The sequence below is a fragment of the Trichomycterus rosablanca genome, chromosome 22 (assembly GCF_030014385.1).
Source record: "Trichomycterus rosablanca isolate fTriRos1 chromosome 22, fTriRos1.hap1, whole genome shotgun sequence".
NCBI lineage: Eukaryota > Metazoa > Chordata > Actinopteri > Siluriformes > Trichomycteridae > Trichomycterus > Trichomycterus rosablanca.
In genome coordinates, this window is record NC_086009.1 from 17,063,921 (window position 1) to 17,079,404 (window position 15,484).

Sequence of the window (15,484 nt, forward strand, 5' to 3'; positions counted from 1 at the left end):
CACCTGTTAGCAATTACTGAGGCTAAAATGCATTAAATCAAAGATTATAAGGGGTGTCCCAATACCTTGCTCTTGTTGTATAATTTTGTGGCAATGTTTAATGCCAATCCCTTATTGGATGGTTGCTGTAAAGACTTATAACTTTTTGACAATAACTACAAAATAAAAACACCAGAAGTTTAGTACACAAATTACACAATATCAGACTGTGGATGCATAGGTTAAGTCAAACTGTATTTACCCTCTAGAACATGACCAGTTAGTATGACCAGTACACTGCTGAGAGTTTTCCAGAGAAAAATCCTCCCATCACAATACCTCACACATCAGTCTACAGCCATTTAGAAAGACTGCCCAGCTTTCTCGACCAAGCACCATGTAAAGAACCAGCATTTTAACAAGGACAGAAACAGGATACAGTGGATACAGTCAGAAAGACGTGTGCTTGGTTTCATCTCAGCTGTACGATCTCTCGTCTCTTTTGTCTTCTATTAAGCACAATGGGCAGAGCTAAGACAAATCATTTGTTAAATAAATTCATACGGTAAAGCAGTACAGTATGTAGATGGTTTGGGTTAAACAGTTTAAGTATGTTGTTATATTGACACAGACAAGAAAAAAAGAATTGTAGCTAGCTTATAGTTAGTGTTTCTCTCACAGTAAAATCTACGCAGCAGCTATTTCCTTTATGCAATTCTGAATATCAGTTTATACCTCTTTACAACTGACAAGTTAAAATGTTAGCAAAAAATTCATTATACATGAAGTCGTTGTGTTTGTTTTGTGCTGCATTTATATTTAACTGAAACAAAGTAAACCACTGCAAATTATGTCAAAAACTAGGAGTAAAGATCGTCATATAAGTGATACATATAAACTTCACAATAAGGCCAAAATAATGCAAACTCCACTTGTAATTATTCCCAACTGAACACTGATCTCAACTGTGTTATCGACCAGCCGGGAGGCAACATGGACACATGACGGGCTGTGAGTCTGTAACTGGGAGGAACAACGGTCAAGCAGGGATGCCTTGTCGCGGCGGTGAGTGGCGGCCAGGTGTGTAGATGTGCAGATATAGAGGTGCCTGTGCAGAGTGCATGGGTGAAAAAGGGTTCTGCTAAGCACTGCGCGCAGGTCGGAGGAGGTGTGAGCAGCAATATACCCACCTCGACTGCAATCAGGATAGATCAACTGACTATGCTAAATTGGGGAGAAAATAGGAGAAAATGCATAAATAAAATAGAAAAAAAGGATGGTGGTGAGTAACACCACCCACTGACAGGTGAAAATAAGCAGTGGGTGGTTAGAAATAGAAAATCAAAAAATAAAATAAATGAAATTTCCAGCAAGTTATGCTTTCATCACTGTAGCACTAGTTTCTGGGAGGCATAAAACCATATTGAACACCTTTGAGGTCAACAGAAACAGCAATCGAGCCAGACCTTCCAATCCTACATCAATGCCCGACCTTCTTTTCTTCTGGCTGACTGGGCACCGTTTCCCACAGACATACTTAATCTTTTGAAAAGCCTTTCCAGAGGAGTGGAGGCTGTTATAGGCACAAAAAGGTGGAGATTAATATGATGTCCAACTAGCTTATAATGAAGTGTTAAGTGTCCACATTGTTTTGGCCTTAGTGTATAAATCATGCGTGGGAATTTTAAAACCATGCTGCAATTAGGTCCAGAGAACCAAGTTCACTTTAGCAATATCCAAACTTAGAAAAGGAGAATTAGTGTTTTTGGAAGCTCACTTTAAATCCTGTACATTAACTCCTGTACACATTTTGTTCATCTAAAAACTGGATTAAAAACTAAATTTAAATAAAATAAAATTAAATAAATGCAACTTTGCTACATTTAGTGCAGAAAAAACAAGGGTTATTATGCTTGAAAGATTGTGTTTTTAACAGCTTTGCCCAACAATTTTACTAGTTTTTGGTTTGCTGTGATAGAAGGAGCAGTAATGGCACTTAAACACACACTACTCATGTATTAAAAAAAGAAAAGAAAAGAAAAAGCCCTCTATATCGTATGCACTTCTTAGTGCGCAGGAAATTGCCTTGCAACTGCAGACGAAATAAATCCATAAGCATTCATTCCAAACTGCTCAGTTTTAGTAAACTTGAATAAAACTACAGTGGCTCCTTCACTAAGCTTTACCTTAAAATGATGTTTCCAATTGAGCTGCATTGCTCTGTGCTTTGCCTGTGCAAAGTTAATCAACCACTAGTTGGAAAACTGCGCCTATACACACACATGCAGGCACTGAGTGACCAAAATGGACAATAAGAAGTGCTGGTACAGGTTTTCTCTCTCCCTGTGAGCTGTGTATAAAACCACACAGTGGCCTCTTAAGCAAACACAGCAGTGAGTCAGCTCTGACTACTTCACACAGCCAATGGCATGGAAGGTGACCGATTTGAATATACCATGATGGCATGAGGACACATTTGAATATTCAAAAACAGCGACTTTTTAAAGACAAGAAAAGGTAAAATTGTATATTTCTCAAACCTAAAAAAACCCTAACCAGCATTAGAGAAGACAGCCTGGTGGTTTTCTGAACGGCTGGAGGTCTCATGCAAAGGCATATGGCTAACAAATGGGCAACTGAACCTAGGTACGATTTGGACATTGTGGGCAAGAATCACAGACAGGGCAGCACATTAGTTTGCCTTGTTTGGATGCAGGAGCTAATAGGTCAGTCTTGAGGCCTTCATGTTGTAGCAGGGTCTGTCGGTCAGTCCTCCCGGGCCTCCAGAGAACAGAGACAAACCTTCTGCTTTCTCCAACACCACCTCCAGTTCCTGGAAATCCTGCAGCCGAGCCACATCTTTGTCCTGCCACACAAGGACGAGCAGAAATGGCATTTAAAAACAACAACAACAACAACAAAACAACTATGTTCACCCAAATCTGATTATTTTATCTGTATAGGACCTAAATAAAACCCTCCCAGCTCCAGGGGCTGACCCTGTACTCTGACCCCAGCTTCCAAACAAGCTGGGATATGCGGAAAAACATTTCATTGTACTGTACATGTGTATGTGTACAGTGTATCACAAAAGTGAGTACACCCCTCACATTTCTGCAAATATTTTATTATATCTTTTCATGGGACAACACTATAGAAATAAAACTTGGATATAACTTAGAGTAGTCAGTGTACAACTTGTATAGCAGTGTAGATTTACTGTCTTCTGAAAATAACTCAACACACAGCCATTAATGTCTAAATAGCTGGCAACATAAGTGAGTACACCCCACAGTGAACATGTCCAAATTGTGCCCAAAGTGTCAATATTTTGTGTGACCACCATTATTATCCAGCACTGCCTTAACCCTCCTGGGCATGGAATTCACCAGAGCTGCACAGGTTGCTACTGGAATCCTCTTCCACTCCTCCATGATGACATCACGGAGCTGGTGGATGTTAGACACCTTGAACTCCTCCACCTTCCACTTGAGGATGCGCCACAGGTGCTCAATTGGGTTTAGTCCATCACCTTTACCTTCAGCTTCCTCAGCAAGGCAGTTGTCATCTTGGAGGTTGTGTTTGGGGTCGTTATCCTGTTGGAAAACTGCCATGAGGCCCAGTTTTCGAAGGGAGGGGATCATGCTCTGTTTCAGAATGTCACAGTACATGTTGGAATTCATGTTTCCCTCAATGAACCGCAGCTCCCCAGTGCCAGCAACACTCATGCAGCCCAAGACCATGATGCTACCACCACCATGCTTGACTGTAGGCAAGATACAGTTGTCTTGGTACTTCTCACCAGGGCGCCGCCACACATGCTGGACACCATCTGAGCCAAACAAGTTTATCTTGGTCTCGTCAGACCACATGGCATTCCAGTAATCCATGTTCTTGGACTGCTTGTCTTCAGCAAACTGTTTGCGGGCTTTCTTGTGCGTCAGCTTCCTTCTGGGATGACGACCATGCAGACCAAGTTGATGCAGTGTGCGGCGTATGGTCTGAGCACTGACAGGCTGACCTCCCACGTCTTCAACCTCTGCAGCAATGCTGGCAGCACTCATGTGTCTATTTTTTAAAGCCAACCTCTGGATATGACGCCGAACACGTGGACTCAACTTCTTTGGTCGACCCTGGCGAAGCCTGTTCCGAGTGGAACCTGTCCTGGAAAACCGCTGTATGACCTTGGCCACCATGCTGTAGCTCAGTTTCAGGGTGTTAGCAATCGTCTTATAGCCCAGGCCATCTTTGTGGAGAGCAACAATTCTATTTCTCACATCCTCAGAGAGTTCTTTGCCATGAGGTGCCATGTTGAATATCCAGTGGCCAGTATGAGAGAATTGTACCCAAAACACCAAATTTAACAGCCCTGCTCCCCATTTACACCTGGGACCTTGACACATGACACCAGGGAGGGACAACGACGCATTTGGGCACAATTTGGACATGTTCACTGTGGGGTGTACTCACTTATGTTGCCAGCTATTTAGACATTAATGGCTGTGTGTTGAGTTATTTTCAGAAGACAGTAAATCTACACTGCTATACAAGCTGTACACTGACTACTCTAAGTTATATCCAAGTTTCATTTCTATAGTGTTGTCCCATGAAAAGATATAATGAAATATTTGCAGAAATGTGAGGGGTGTACTCACTTTTGTGATACACTGTATATATGATTAATACATATATTTTTATTTATTTATTAGGATTTTAAAGTCATGTTTTACATGCTTTGGTTACACAAGATTAATCAGTTCAAGTCTTTAACATCAAACACAGTCATGGACAATTTTGTATCTCCAGTTAACCTGACTGCACGTCCTTGGACAGACTGCTCCACCTGGGAATCGAACCCAGGACCTTCTTGCTGTGAGGCAACAGTGCTACCCACTGAACCATTATGCTGCCCCATATATGACTGATAAGTCTGGTGTTTTAGATTTTTTACTGATTATGCACACACACCTTTCTGAGCATAGTGTTTGGGAGCTTGCGGATTTTCTCCACGTGCTCGGCACTTATATCCAGCTCGCGGCAGCAGACGCGCAACAGCGCACGATATGTCAGCTCCTGCCTGTCCAGCTCCACCTCGATAAAATCGTTCTCTCTGGCATGTGGGTTCTGGATGCGCACTTTCAGAACCAGCTCTGAGGACAGGAGAAGGAAAAGAACCAAGCAAGAACAAAACAGGTGATATTTTACAAATGTGTAAATATGCAGCAAGAGTAATTGTACTTAATAATGAGGCAAATTTGGGGCATTTAGGGCTGCGTTCACATGGACATTTTTGGCTTCTGTGAAAACACTTTGATGTGCATCGCTGCTGTGTTTATTTTTTGCCCACATTACTTTTAAAATTGTATCACAAATAGTAACAAGACTAATAGTTGAGTGCTAACCTGCACTGAAGACGGCATGAAGTGGATTGTGACACAGCCACAGATGCCACAATGGCTTTCCTGTATACTGTTTAAGTTGGTTAAAGATGCATAACCATCCAAAAAATAAATAATATATATAATATATTATTTTTGACTATATGTATTGTTTTTATTGCATCTTTAACCAACTTAAACAGTATACAAGAAAGCCATTGGGGCATCTATGACTGTGTCACAATCCACCTCATGCCATATACATCCATGTGAACGAAGCCTTGAACAAAACCTTATTCGACATACCGCGCACATTCACAGGAAAGGTGCTGGTAAAGAAGAAGGGCTGGAAGGCTGGCATAGAGCCCCCAGGCTGTGAGCAGTTTATCTGCTGAGGAAGGGACTGCTGTCGCGTGATCGTAGGGTTGGATCCTGCACTTGCGGAGGGAAGTGTGGGGCAAACGGGGCCGTTCTGAGCAATAGAATGATTGTGGTTGTATTCGTTGTGGTTGTTGTGGTGCACCTCCGAGGACACGTCCATGGACAGGGACCCATTAAGATGGCTGTTTGACTCCACCACAGGCACGTACGACAGCGATTGCTGGCTTTGGCTGTCTGAGTAAAGGCGCTGTTGTGGTTGCTGCTCCTGTGTGGGGGACAAAGTTGCCGGCTCTGACTGTGCAGCCTCCGAATGGTCGCTGGTGCCATTCTGGGAAATGTGTTGTGCTACGCTCAGGTCGTTTTTATTCATCTTGCCAAACAGGAAAGGTGGGTTGGAGAGATAGTTTGGAATTATCGGCAGCTCTGCTTCCTTCACCTCAGGCTCATCTTCCACCTCCACTGCAAGAAAAGAATCATGTACTAAAGTTTTCTTGTACAAACCTGGAACAGTATGTAAAGTTTTAAGAGAAAGAAGTGAAGTGTACTTAAAAAGTAACTGTAATACACTGATTTGATTATGTCCAAATGTAATGCCTGCAGTATGTTCCTAAAGGTTGGGACAGGAGGATTTGTCTACAATTTGTTACACATCCATTCAGTTTACTAACACTTTTGTGGACTGAAGAGTCCAGGAGTTTATTTTTTAATCTTTTTTTTTTAGCTGTGCAACCAATTACAGCAACTTGCCTCTATAGATGCAGTAAAACAGTGTGTTTATTCACAACAAAAAGTTTCTTAAATTGCGTTATTATTTCATGATGCATTGTTTGGCAATATATTTCTTCACCACTTGCAACAACCCGCCCCGACTGTGGACACACGCATGGTCACTGGCTGCCTGGCTTCAGGTCAATCTCACAGAGAGCCGTACCTGATCAGAATTTGTCAATTATTTGACCAATGCATTTACATGCACTTTAATCCGATATTTTGGAAACGCATGCATGGCACGTTTCTTAACATCTGATAAATGTGCTGTTTATACTGTCACATGGATAATTAGTAACTGCCAAAATCAGATAATCAGGTTATTATTATGGATGTAAATGCTTTCACTGATAAGGTGTGACTTTGAGAGAGTAATGGTCAATAAAACAACAAAAACAGTTTGAAAATAACGTATATTAGATTATATTTAATGACATACCTCCGAGCAATCTTTTAATCTCAGGTTTGGACGTCAGCTGAGCAGCTAACTCATCTTTCGCAGTGAGAATTTCTTTGTCAGCACCGGAGTTCAGTAGATATGCCACGATGTGTTTGTGGTTTCTCTTGCATGCCCAGTGTAAGCAGGTCCTGAGTGGGTAAAAGTACAATTTGAACATTTTGCTAAAGTATAGTTTTATATATGTACATACACATATGTGTGACAATTCAAATTGCAACAGCTGGACCCTAGTTGAGCTCTAGACACATCTCAAAGTTACTTAGGCATACAGAATACACCTGGCCACAATTGAAAAACGTGGCAAAATGTCTGAATACTTTTGTGAATAGGAGTTTGGGGTTTTGGTTCAAGGTTCTGCAATTAAATTAATTTTCAATAGAGTGACAGTCAGTTTAGATTCAACACATCTTAATTTATGAGACTTCTTGTTTAAATCTACAAAGTCAAAGGAGAGTATATATTTTTTTGTTTATTAGGATTTTAACATCATGTTTTACACTTTGGTTACATTCATGACAGGAACAGTGGTCACTCATTACACAAGATTCATCAGTTCACAAGCTTATATCAAACACAGCCCTGGACAATTTAGTGCCTCCAATCCACACAGAAAGGACCCGGACCGCCCCACCTGGGGATCGAACCCAGGACCTTCTTGCTGTGAGGCGACAGTGCTACCCACCGAGCCACCGTGCCGCTAGACACATATCAAAGCATAATACACCTGACCACAACTGAAAGACATGGCAAAGGGTCTGATCTTTAATTAAAATAGTTTTGAATAGAGTGACAGCCAATTTAGTTTCAACCCATCTTAGTTTATGAATAGATCCGTGTTGTTTATAGCTACAAAGTCAAAAGACAGTATGTGTATACATTTTGGTGGATATTTCCATGTAGAAGGAAAGCCTGTCACAATGTGATTTCTTGGACATGTTGGTACCAACCCCGAGAACTGAAACTGTTTCTACACAAGCTGGTTTGAAGTACAGTAGACTCAATAGTTTGTTATGACCTTATTAAATGTAGGCAGTTGTAGCCTAGTGGTTAAGGTACTCGATTAGTAATCAGAACATTGCTGGTTCAAGCCCCACCACTGCCAGGTTGCTGCTGTTGGACCCTTGAGCAAAAATGTACTGTGTGCGATACGTTTTAAATACATAAATACCCCCAATTTTCTCCCCTAATCTAGTCGTGTCCAATTACCCTGACTGATTCGACAACTTCACCGCTGACTGAGGACGCCTCTCAACTGACATACGCCCCCTCCGGCACGTATAGTCAGTACAGACTGCATTTTTCACCTGCACGAGTCGAGTTCATACACTGACGGGCACTGTGTACGGAGGGCCACACCCCCATCAGCATTATTCCTCAGCCCTGCGCAGGCGCCATCAGTCAGCCAGCAGGGGCCGCAGCTGCACCAATTATGAGGACCTATGATCCGACTTTTTACCCCTACGAACAACAGTTGTTCATGCAGCCGCCCAGCCCAGTCGGAAGGCAGAGCTGAGATTCGATACGATGTATTCGAAACCCCAACTCTGGTGCGCTACTTTACCGCTGCACCACCTGAGCGGCTAGAAACCATCAGAATCTTAAAAACTACCGTGATATAAATCTTTGGTCATACCGCCCAGCTCTAACACTGGCTGGCAAGGACTGGGTGTTTAACACATCACAATTGCTCGATGGGTTCAATATGAGAGCTAAAGGCAGCAGACAGAGCCACACATACCAGCCATTGATTTCATTTTGGGAGTTGATGTTTACTCCGCTCTCCACCAGCGTCCGCACTTCATCCAGGTCTCCGATAGCACTCGCCTCTCTTAATCTCTCCTGGAGTTCTTTATCCAAAGACGACGTGGACATTATTCAGCTCGTTCAGCTTTCACTCGACTTTCATAAGAACAGCTTAGCTGAGCAGTACCACAATATATCCGCGACTCCAAACACTGCCGATGCTCGCCGTCATCCAACTGTGGCTGTGTGTGGTTGTTTATATTGTACTCAGTACTCAAAAGCTCTTGATATTTCCTAGAATATTTCACAGAATTGTTCCCATTAAATGACACAAAATAATAACAGCGTATATTATAAAAGTACTGCTGCTCTAACAACCACGTCCCCTGTCAACAGTAGGCACTATAGTTCCTTTAAGGGGGTCACTTTTAAGTGTAACACCAAACGACAACATATTGAGTTCCTATGTAGACAGTTGGCTGTGTCTCAAATCGCATGCTACAATGCTAACTAGTGCGTCAAAATAATAGCAATGTTAATTGCATTGTACTGTGCGATTTGAGATAGAGCCACTAGTGGTGTGCAATAAAAAAATAAAAAAATAATAAAATAAAATAAATAAATAAATGGGTGACCATGTCCCATACACACACACACACAAACCGATCGTTATTACTACCTCATTACTGTAAATATTATAATTTTTATTATTATTTTGCACTGTTTTTATTAATATTGTATTCTATTTTATATTTTGCACATGTAACTGTTTTGTATATATTTCTTCTTTCTTACTTTTATTTTTATTATTTCTCTGTAATTGCTTTGGCAATACGAATGTCCTTATTTGTCATGCCAATAAAGCTTCTTTTGAGTTTGAGTTACTGCAAAATTTGGTATCGATCCGATACCAATACCGATACTTTTTACTTATAAAAGCAGTTTGTTTGCATGTAGGGGAGAGCAGTGTGTCATGATCAGTGATGGCATAGTTACCTTGAAAAAGTAATCTGATTACTGATTACTCCTTTAAAAAGTAACTTAGATACTGTATGGATTACTTGATTTTAAAAGTAACTAAGTTATATTACAAGTTACTTTATTAGTTATATAATGCGGTCCGCTAATGTATCCCATAATGCAACTGGAGCTGCGATTGAAGCGGAATAAGAAACAAGAAAGACGCGGAAAACGCGAGTCCTCTGTGTAAGTAAGGTAAGTAAGATAAATAAAATAAAATTTTTAAAGACAAATAAATAACAAAAAGACGATAAATATCCTACATTTTGGCGAGTGGGATTTGTAATGAGTCTGTAACCATGGTGATATTACGTCATCACGTCGGCGTTGGCCGAGTAGTGCACACTTCCTCCAATCTAGTGCACACTCTGTAAGTAACCGATTCCGGACGCAGCCCGTGACTTAACTGTCGCATAGGCCAGACGTCACTCCCCGAGACGCAAGAAGAAAGCAAATATATATCTTTTTACTAAGGAAAATGACAAAAATAGTAACGCACAGTAATTTGGATAAGTAACTTTAATCTGATTACTGGATTGGAAATAGTAACGCGTTAGATTACTCGTTACTGAAAAATGCGGTCAGATTAGAGTAACACCTTCACTGGTCATGATTAATGAGAAGGGCGTTTATTACTATAACGAACTAAGTCTGAGCTTTTTGTTTAGAATCAAATATACAATAACAAAACATGATTCATCCCTTTTATTGCACTTCTATGAAATTATCCCCACACAGCTCTTCTTTCTCTCTCACTGCTCCATGTGTTCGGGCTGTCACCGCTTAGTCACGTGACGGTAAGACAACAGGCTTGTTCGACTTAACCCGGCGCTGCGCAGACCGATCGCCGCCTGGCTCGGTACGGTGCATGCCGGTTAGTTGTTTTTGGCCGACTTGCGTCGGCGCCACCGGCGCGTCTCGGTGACAGACTCGTTATAATCTCGCGAGAGCGCGGCGGCTGCAGGCGGCGGAGCCAGTCGCTGCAGTTGCTCTCCACGGGCTGCGCTGCCTGAGAGACGGCTTGATGACGACAGAGCTTAATCCTCATTGGCTAGAAGCGCCGCTGAATCCTCTGGCGGTTGTTTCGTTTCATTCTAAAATGTAAATCTCAGTTTATTTGTCTTAAAGACCTGATATGTGCGAAATACTATCATGCTTTCTAGTAGCATGACAGTTTATTTTCGTACTAATTGCAACATATGTCATAATTATCATTCCATATCATGAAAACACTCAAGTAAGCTACCTGATATTCTTTAATGTAACATATCTTTTTATCTTGATGTTTTTCTAGAACTTCTGATGGTTCTTGTCTTCTAATTTTATTAATATAAAGCAATCTAAATTGCTTTAATATTTTATATCTTAACTGTTTTAATACCACTATCACTATTACACTTCGATATATTTTTCATTCTTCTCTGTAAACTTTGTAAACATTTTAAAATATGCTACATAAATAAATGGATGTGCATGGTGTCATGTTTCTTTACAAGAACCAAGGCCAGAAGATAAGCTGTTCTGGAAGAACAAAACAATGTGTTGTTCAGAAGATGATTGTGTTAAGAGATTCATCTTCAATAAACCACAGCCATTATTCATCATAATGCCTAAATAACTGATTTGTCAGTGCTCGAAGAAGCACAAACTTCTACACAATTGTACAATGTACAGATTAACCACATTATTCATTAGTGACTCATACTGGGCACATCGGTGAGCATACTGAAGTATACTGTTTAACAATGCATCTAGAAAATACAGTGGCATGCGAACATTTGGGCACCCCGGTCAAAATTACTGTTACTGTGAACAGTTAAGCAAGTTGAAGATACAATTATCTCCAAAAGGCATGAAGTTAAAGATGACACAAAAACATTTTTTTTTATTATGTCTCTATAATAAATTACATCTTGGTTGTGAGGTTGTAGTGAATGCTGTTCATCATCCTCTTCATCCTGCACATCATCGCCATGGTCTCCTGGCTCCAAGCAAACACTGTGTAGAATGCAACACTGCTGAGCTGATGGACTGGACATTCCTCATGTGCAGGCATCGGAGTCTCCTAAACTTTGCCGAAGGCATGCTCAATGACCACACGGCCAGTGTTTAGTTTTCTATTAAAGCGCTTCTGCCTAGTGTCAAGTGCCCATTGTCTCTGTAAGGCCTCATCAGTTGGGGCAATAGAGGGTAGGCTGAATCCCCAATTATATACATCCCTTGTGGGACCAGGGACAGGGGATCTTCTTCTAAAAGACAAGCAACCTCTGTGAGGCGAAAGGCTCTGGCATCATGACAGCTACCAGGATGACCCACGCTGATGTGGGTGAACTGCCGGTGACTCACAAAATCCAGTGAGAATGATAGAATAGAACTGTTTCCTGTTAAAATATGCCAGGGGGTTGTCACAGTGTGGCTTCTGAATATGAATGTGGCATCCATCTACTGCACAGATAGTGTTTGGAAATCCAGCTGCTTGAAAGCCTAACAAAGAATTGTGCAGGGTTTGTCCTAAAGGCCAGGAAATGTGGTGTGCCATGTGCGTATTTACCAGAGTACAAAACTCATGGAGATGTTTGGCAAGAGTGGATTTTGTGATATTGAATCTGTCTGAAATACCCCTATATGACTCCTGGTTCGACAGTGTCCATAGACAGGCTAGGACACTCTTTGTCAGTGGCAATTTTGTCTGCTGTGGATTCATATAGACAGGGCCAATGGTGTTTATAAGATCCTACATAGTAAGTGAGAGAAAAGAAGGTTATCATATTGTACCTCCACTTGTCTTTTGGAGAGTCTGAAATGACCTCTAAATTCTGAGAGACTATAGAGGGGGACAACATCCTCTACAAAATGTTGTATTTTTGGAACAAGCCTAAAGAAGGGTAAATGTGATTAAGTCCTTACGTAGACAATATAATTAGACAGTTTGGACTTTAAGCCACTTTGACACAATATAATTGCAGTCTATTTACCATATACACAACCATAATGATTAAGGTCTGATTGAGTGCACTTTATAATTTCCATCTAATTATTTCTAGAACACTTTTACGTACATTGTTTATCATATTCACTGATTCTACCTTGAACAAACCGTATATTTGGAATTATGTATTCACACATTTTCATGTGAAATGTTTCACAATGTCTTGAAAAACAGACTACTTAGTTTAGGTCTATTCATTTAAATTGTTGTAGACAAATATTTAAATCTATTCAATAACATAAATATGTGTTTGATAACATGTTTGTTAGAACTTTTCTTTTTCACCAATCTACAAGATAAATGAATGATGAGTAAAACTATATTTATTTACAGATTTTACAGAAACTTAGTTTGACACTTTATGGTCATCTATATTCACCACTATGGATTTGTAAAACAAACGCTGGGTTTAACCTGCTCAATGATCAAGAATGTTTAGTTCGATTTCACGCAAAAGCAGAGCGATTTCTACTGCATTCACTTCATCAGCCACGAAGAACGCAAACGCCGCAAGATCCGCCACAGCTCACGTGGGTTGCAGGTGGCGACTGTCCGACTTGACGGCTTTCTTTTAACCTCCTCCCCCAACTGCAACCGGCAGCTCTCGCTGACCACCAAGGCGAGGCGCAGTTCATCTCGAACAAGCCTAACAACACACAGCAGAGCAGCAGGAGTGAAGTGAGCATGTAGGATGTGAGAGGAGCGGAGTCTGTACAAACATGGTTTCTACTTTCTTATGAAACAGGAGAAACGTGCCGAATGTAGCGGAGAAAAAGTAAAACTGAAGTATCGATATTTGGATCGATCCGCCCATCCCTAGTAATAAGGTTGGAAGAGCCGTGTGAAGGTGTCAATACCTAGCCAACTAGTTCACAGCGGAGATACTGACTAAAACCCAAATAACTCAAACACCATAACTATTATTATTATTATGAAAGATAAAGACTTGTGCATTGTGTGCAGTATACTGACTATATGAAAGACATTACAGCTGTGAGTTAATACCCAAGGTAAACAACACGGTACATGTTAGCTTTGTCGCTAGTGTTAGCTGCTAAGCTAACTGCAGTGTTTTCTGTTTCTATAAGCACTCTAATTAAAACTATATCATATTATTATTGTAATACATACATTTTTGTCAGATTTCTTGCTTCTGTTGTGCTTTGCTTTCTCACAACGTTACCATCATATCTATCACCACCAAGCGGCTAACTCGTAGTTGTGTTTGCTGGGTGAATAAATATGAAACATTTTTACAGTGACTGAATATATGTGTCCTTATTTATTAAAAAACAAAAAAGCTGCTGTTCTGTTTACATTTATAAGCACAAAGTCAAAAGAAAAGAGCACTTATTTACCAAAACACAAACGTGGAACAAGAGCCTCACTACGCATGCGCAAACGGAATGAGAGCCTCACTTGTGTTCGGATTCACGAAACTCACCTACGTACTCGGGAAGTTTCGTGAATTTGCGTAAGATGAGCAAAGTGCGTAAGGTGCGTTTGTACTTAACCTATGTATAATTTACACTATAATTTCTATAAAATTGCCCATATTTCTGTATGTGCAAAGAAAAGTATTCAAAAAAAAGTTACAATATTCTGTCAGAAATAAAAGAAGAACGAAAAAATATTAATTATATCCAAGAGAAAGTTTCAGCAGGGAGATGTATGATATGATCTATGCTTCTGCTAGCTTTGAGTGGCATCAAGGACACAAAACATAATCGTGGACTAACATTAAGTGTGGTTTGCATTATTTGTTTTTCTGATGATAATTATTCCTACATTTGATAATACACAGAAGCCTTTAAGTACACAAATGAACCACTGTCTCGACTAAAGAATCATTGTTTTTAAGAGTGAGTGCAAATCAGGACAGTAATCAAGTACAGTGATGTAAAATTTCAAATATATGTACTTTATTTGTACTTGTAAACAGACACAGACAAAAACTAAACATTCTTTGTGCAAAATAAGCAGCATGAACGATTCAAACATTTACTGGTACAAGCGCAACATGGTCGCTGTTCCACCCGCTAGCAAACAACTTAGTTTATCAACGCTGCTAACAGATGATCATTTATCCAAACAACGATCCCTGGCATCCTAGCTGAGTTTGTCTCGGTATGGTTTCCTCTCATTTCGCTTCTGATTCTCCAGCTTTTACTGCTTCAAAAGAATAAAAAAGTAAAGTAAGACTAATTGTGGCTGCTGCTACTTTCACTAAACCGCTAACAAAAACGATACATACGGTCGGTGACGTCACCTCGCTAAACAAACACACGTGACTGACAGAGACCAATGAGCATCTAGTAATGCACTATTGAGTCACTAAACCGACACATTATTCATTTTAATGCGTAGTATAATATTGCTTATTTACATTTAAATAAAATAATTTATTGCACAAATTTGACCAAATGAAGAGTTTTCTGATTGTTTTGTGGTGTTTCTGCGCCATCATGTGGATCTTTGCTGAGGTAACTTGTCCAGTTGCTAACTTGGATTAGCTCCTCTTTCTGGGAGATTTACTATATAAAGAAGAGTAAATAAACATTAAATAATGTGGCTGCACCACAACAGCGTCTGTACAGGAGCTCAAATAAAGTCCAACACGTTTTCATGTATTCATTCTGTATCTGCAAAGCAAAGTATTCAAAAACTTACAATCTTCCAATGCCTACCAACATACTGATGTCTGTTAGGATTTTAACAACATAACAGCGTGGCGGTACCACAACAAAACACAGCAGAGCAGGAGGG

At 40.4% G+C, this 15,484-nt stretch overlaps 1 protein-coding gene and 1 long non-coding RNA gene across 3 annotated transcripts; both read right to left on the reverse strand.

Moving 5' to 3' along the window:
- Positions 1–211: 211 nt before the first annotated feature.
- On the reverse strand, positions 212–10,011 carry ankrd40 (ankyrin repeat domain 40). 2 transcript variants are annotated; one of them, XM_062984741.1, is made up of 6 exons: positions 9,993–10,011; positions 8,705–9,003; positions 6,946–7,094; positions 5,664–6,197; positions 4,948–5,129; positions 212–2,845 (listed from the first exon to the last, which is right to left on the reverse strand). In XM_062984741.1, the coding sequence occupies exons 2-6, from the start codon at positions 8,836–8,838 to the stop codon at positions 2,699–2,701; spliced, it is 1,146 nt and encodes a 381-aa protein (XP_062840811.1). In that variant the 5' UTR covers positions 8,839–9,003; positions 9,993–10,011; the 3' UTR covers positions 212–2,698. The 2 variants fall into 2 exon arrangements, with proteins under 2 accessions (XP_062840811.1, XP_062840812.1); XM_062984742.1 differs by lacking the exon at positions 9,993–10,011 and adding an exon at positions 9,706–9,750.
- A 3,081-nt stretch (positions 10,012–13,092) lies between these two features.
- Positions 13,093–14,105, reverse strand: LOC134335964 (uncharacterized). Its single transcript, XR_010015675.1, has 3 exons — positions 14,077–14,105; positions 13,850–13,946; positions 13,093–13,364 (listed from the first exon to the last, which is right to left on the reverse strand). It is a non-coding gene; the product is annotated as an uncharacterized LOC134335964 (long non-coding RNA).
- Positions 14,106–15,484: the final 1,379 nt, after the last annotated feature.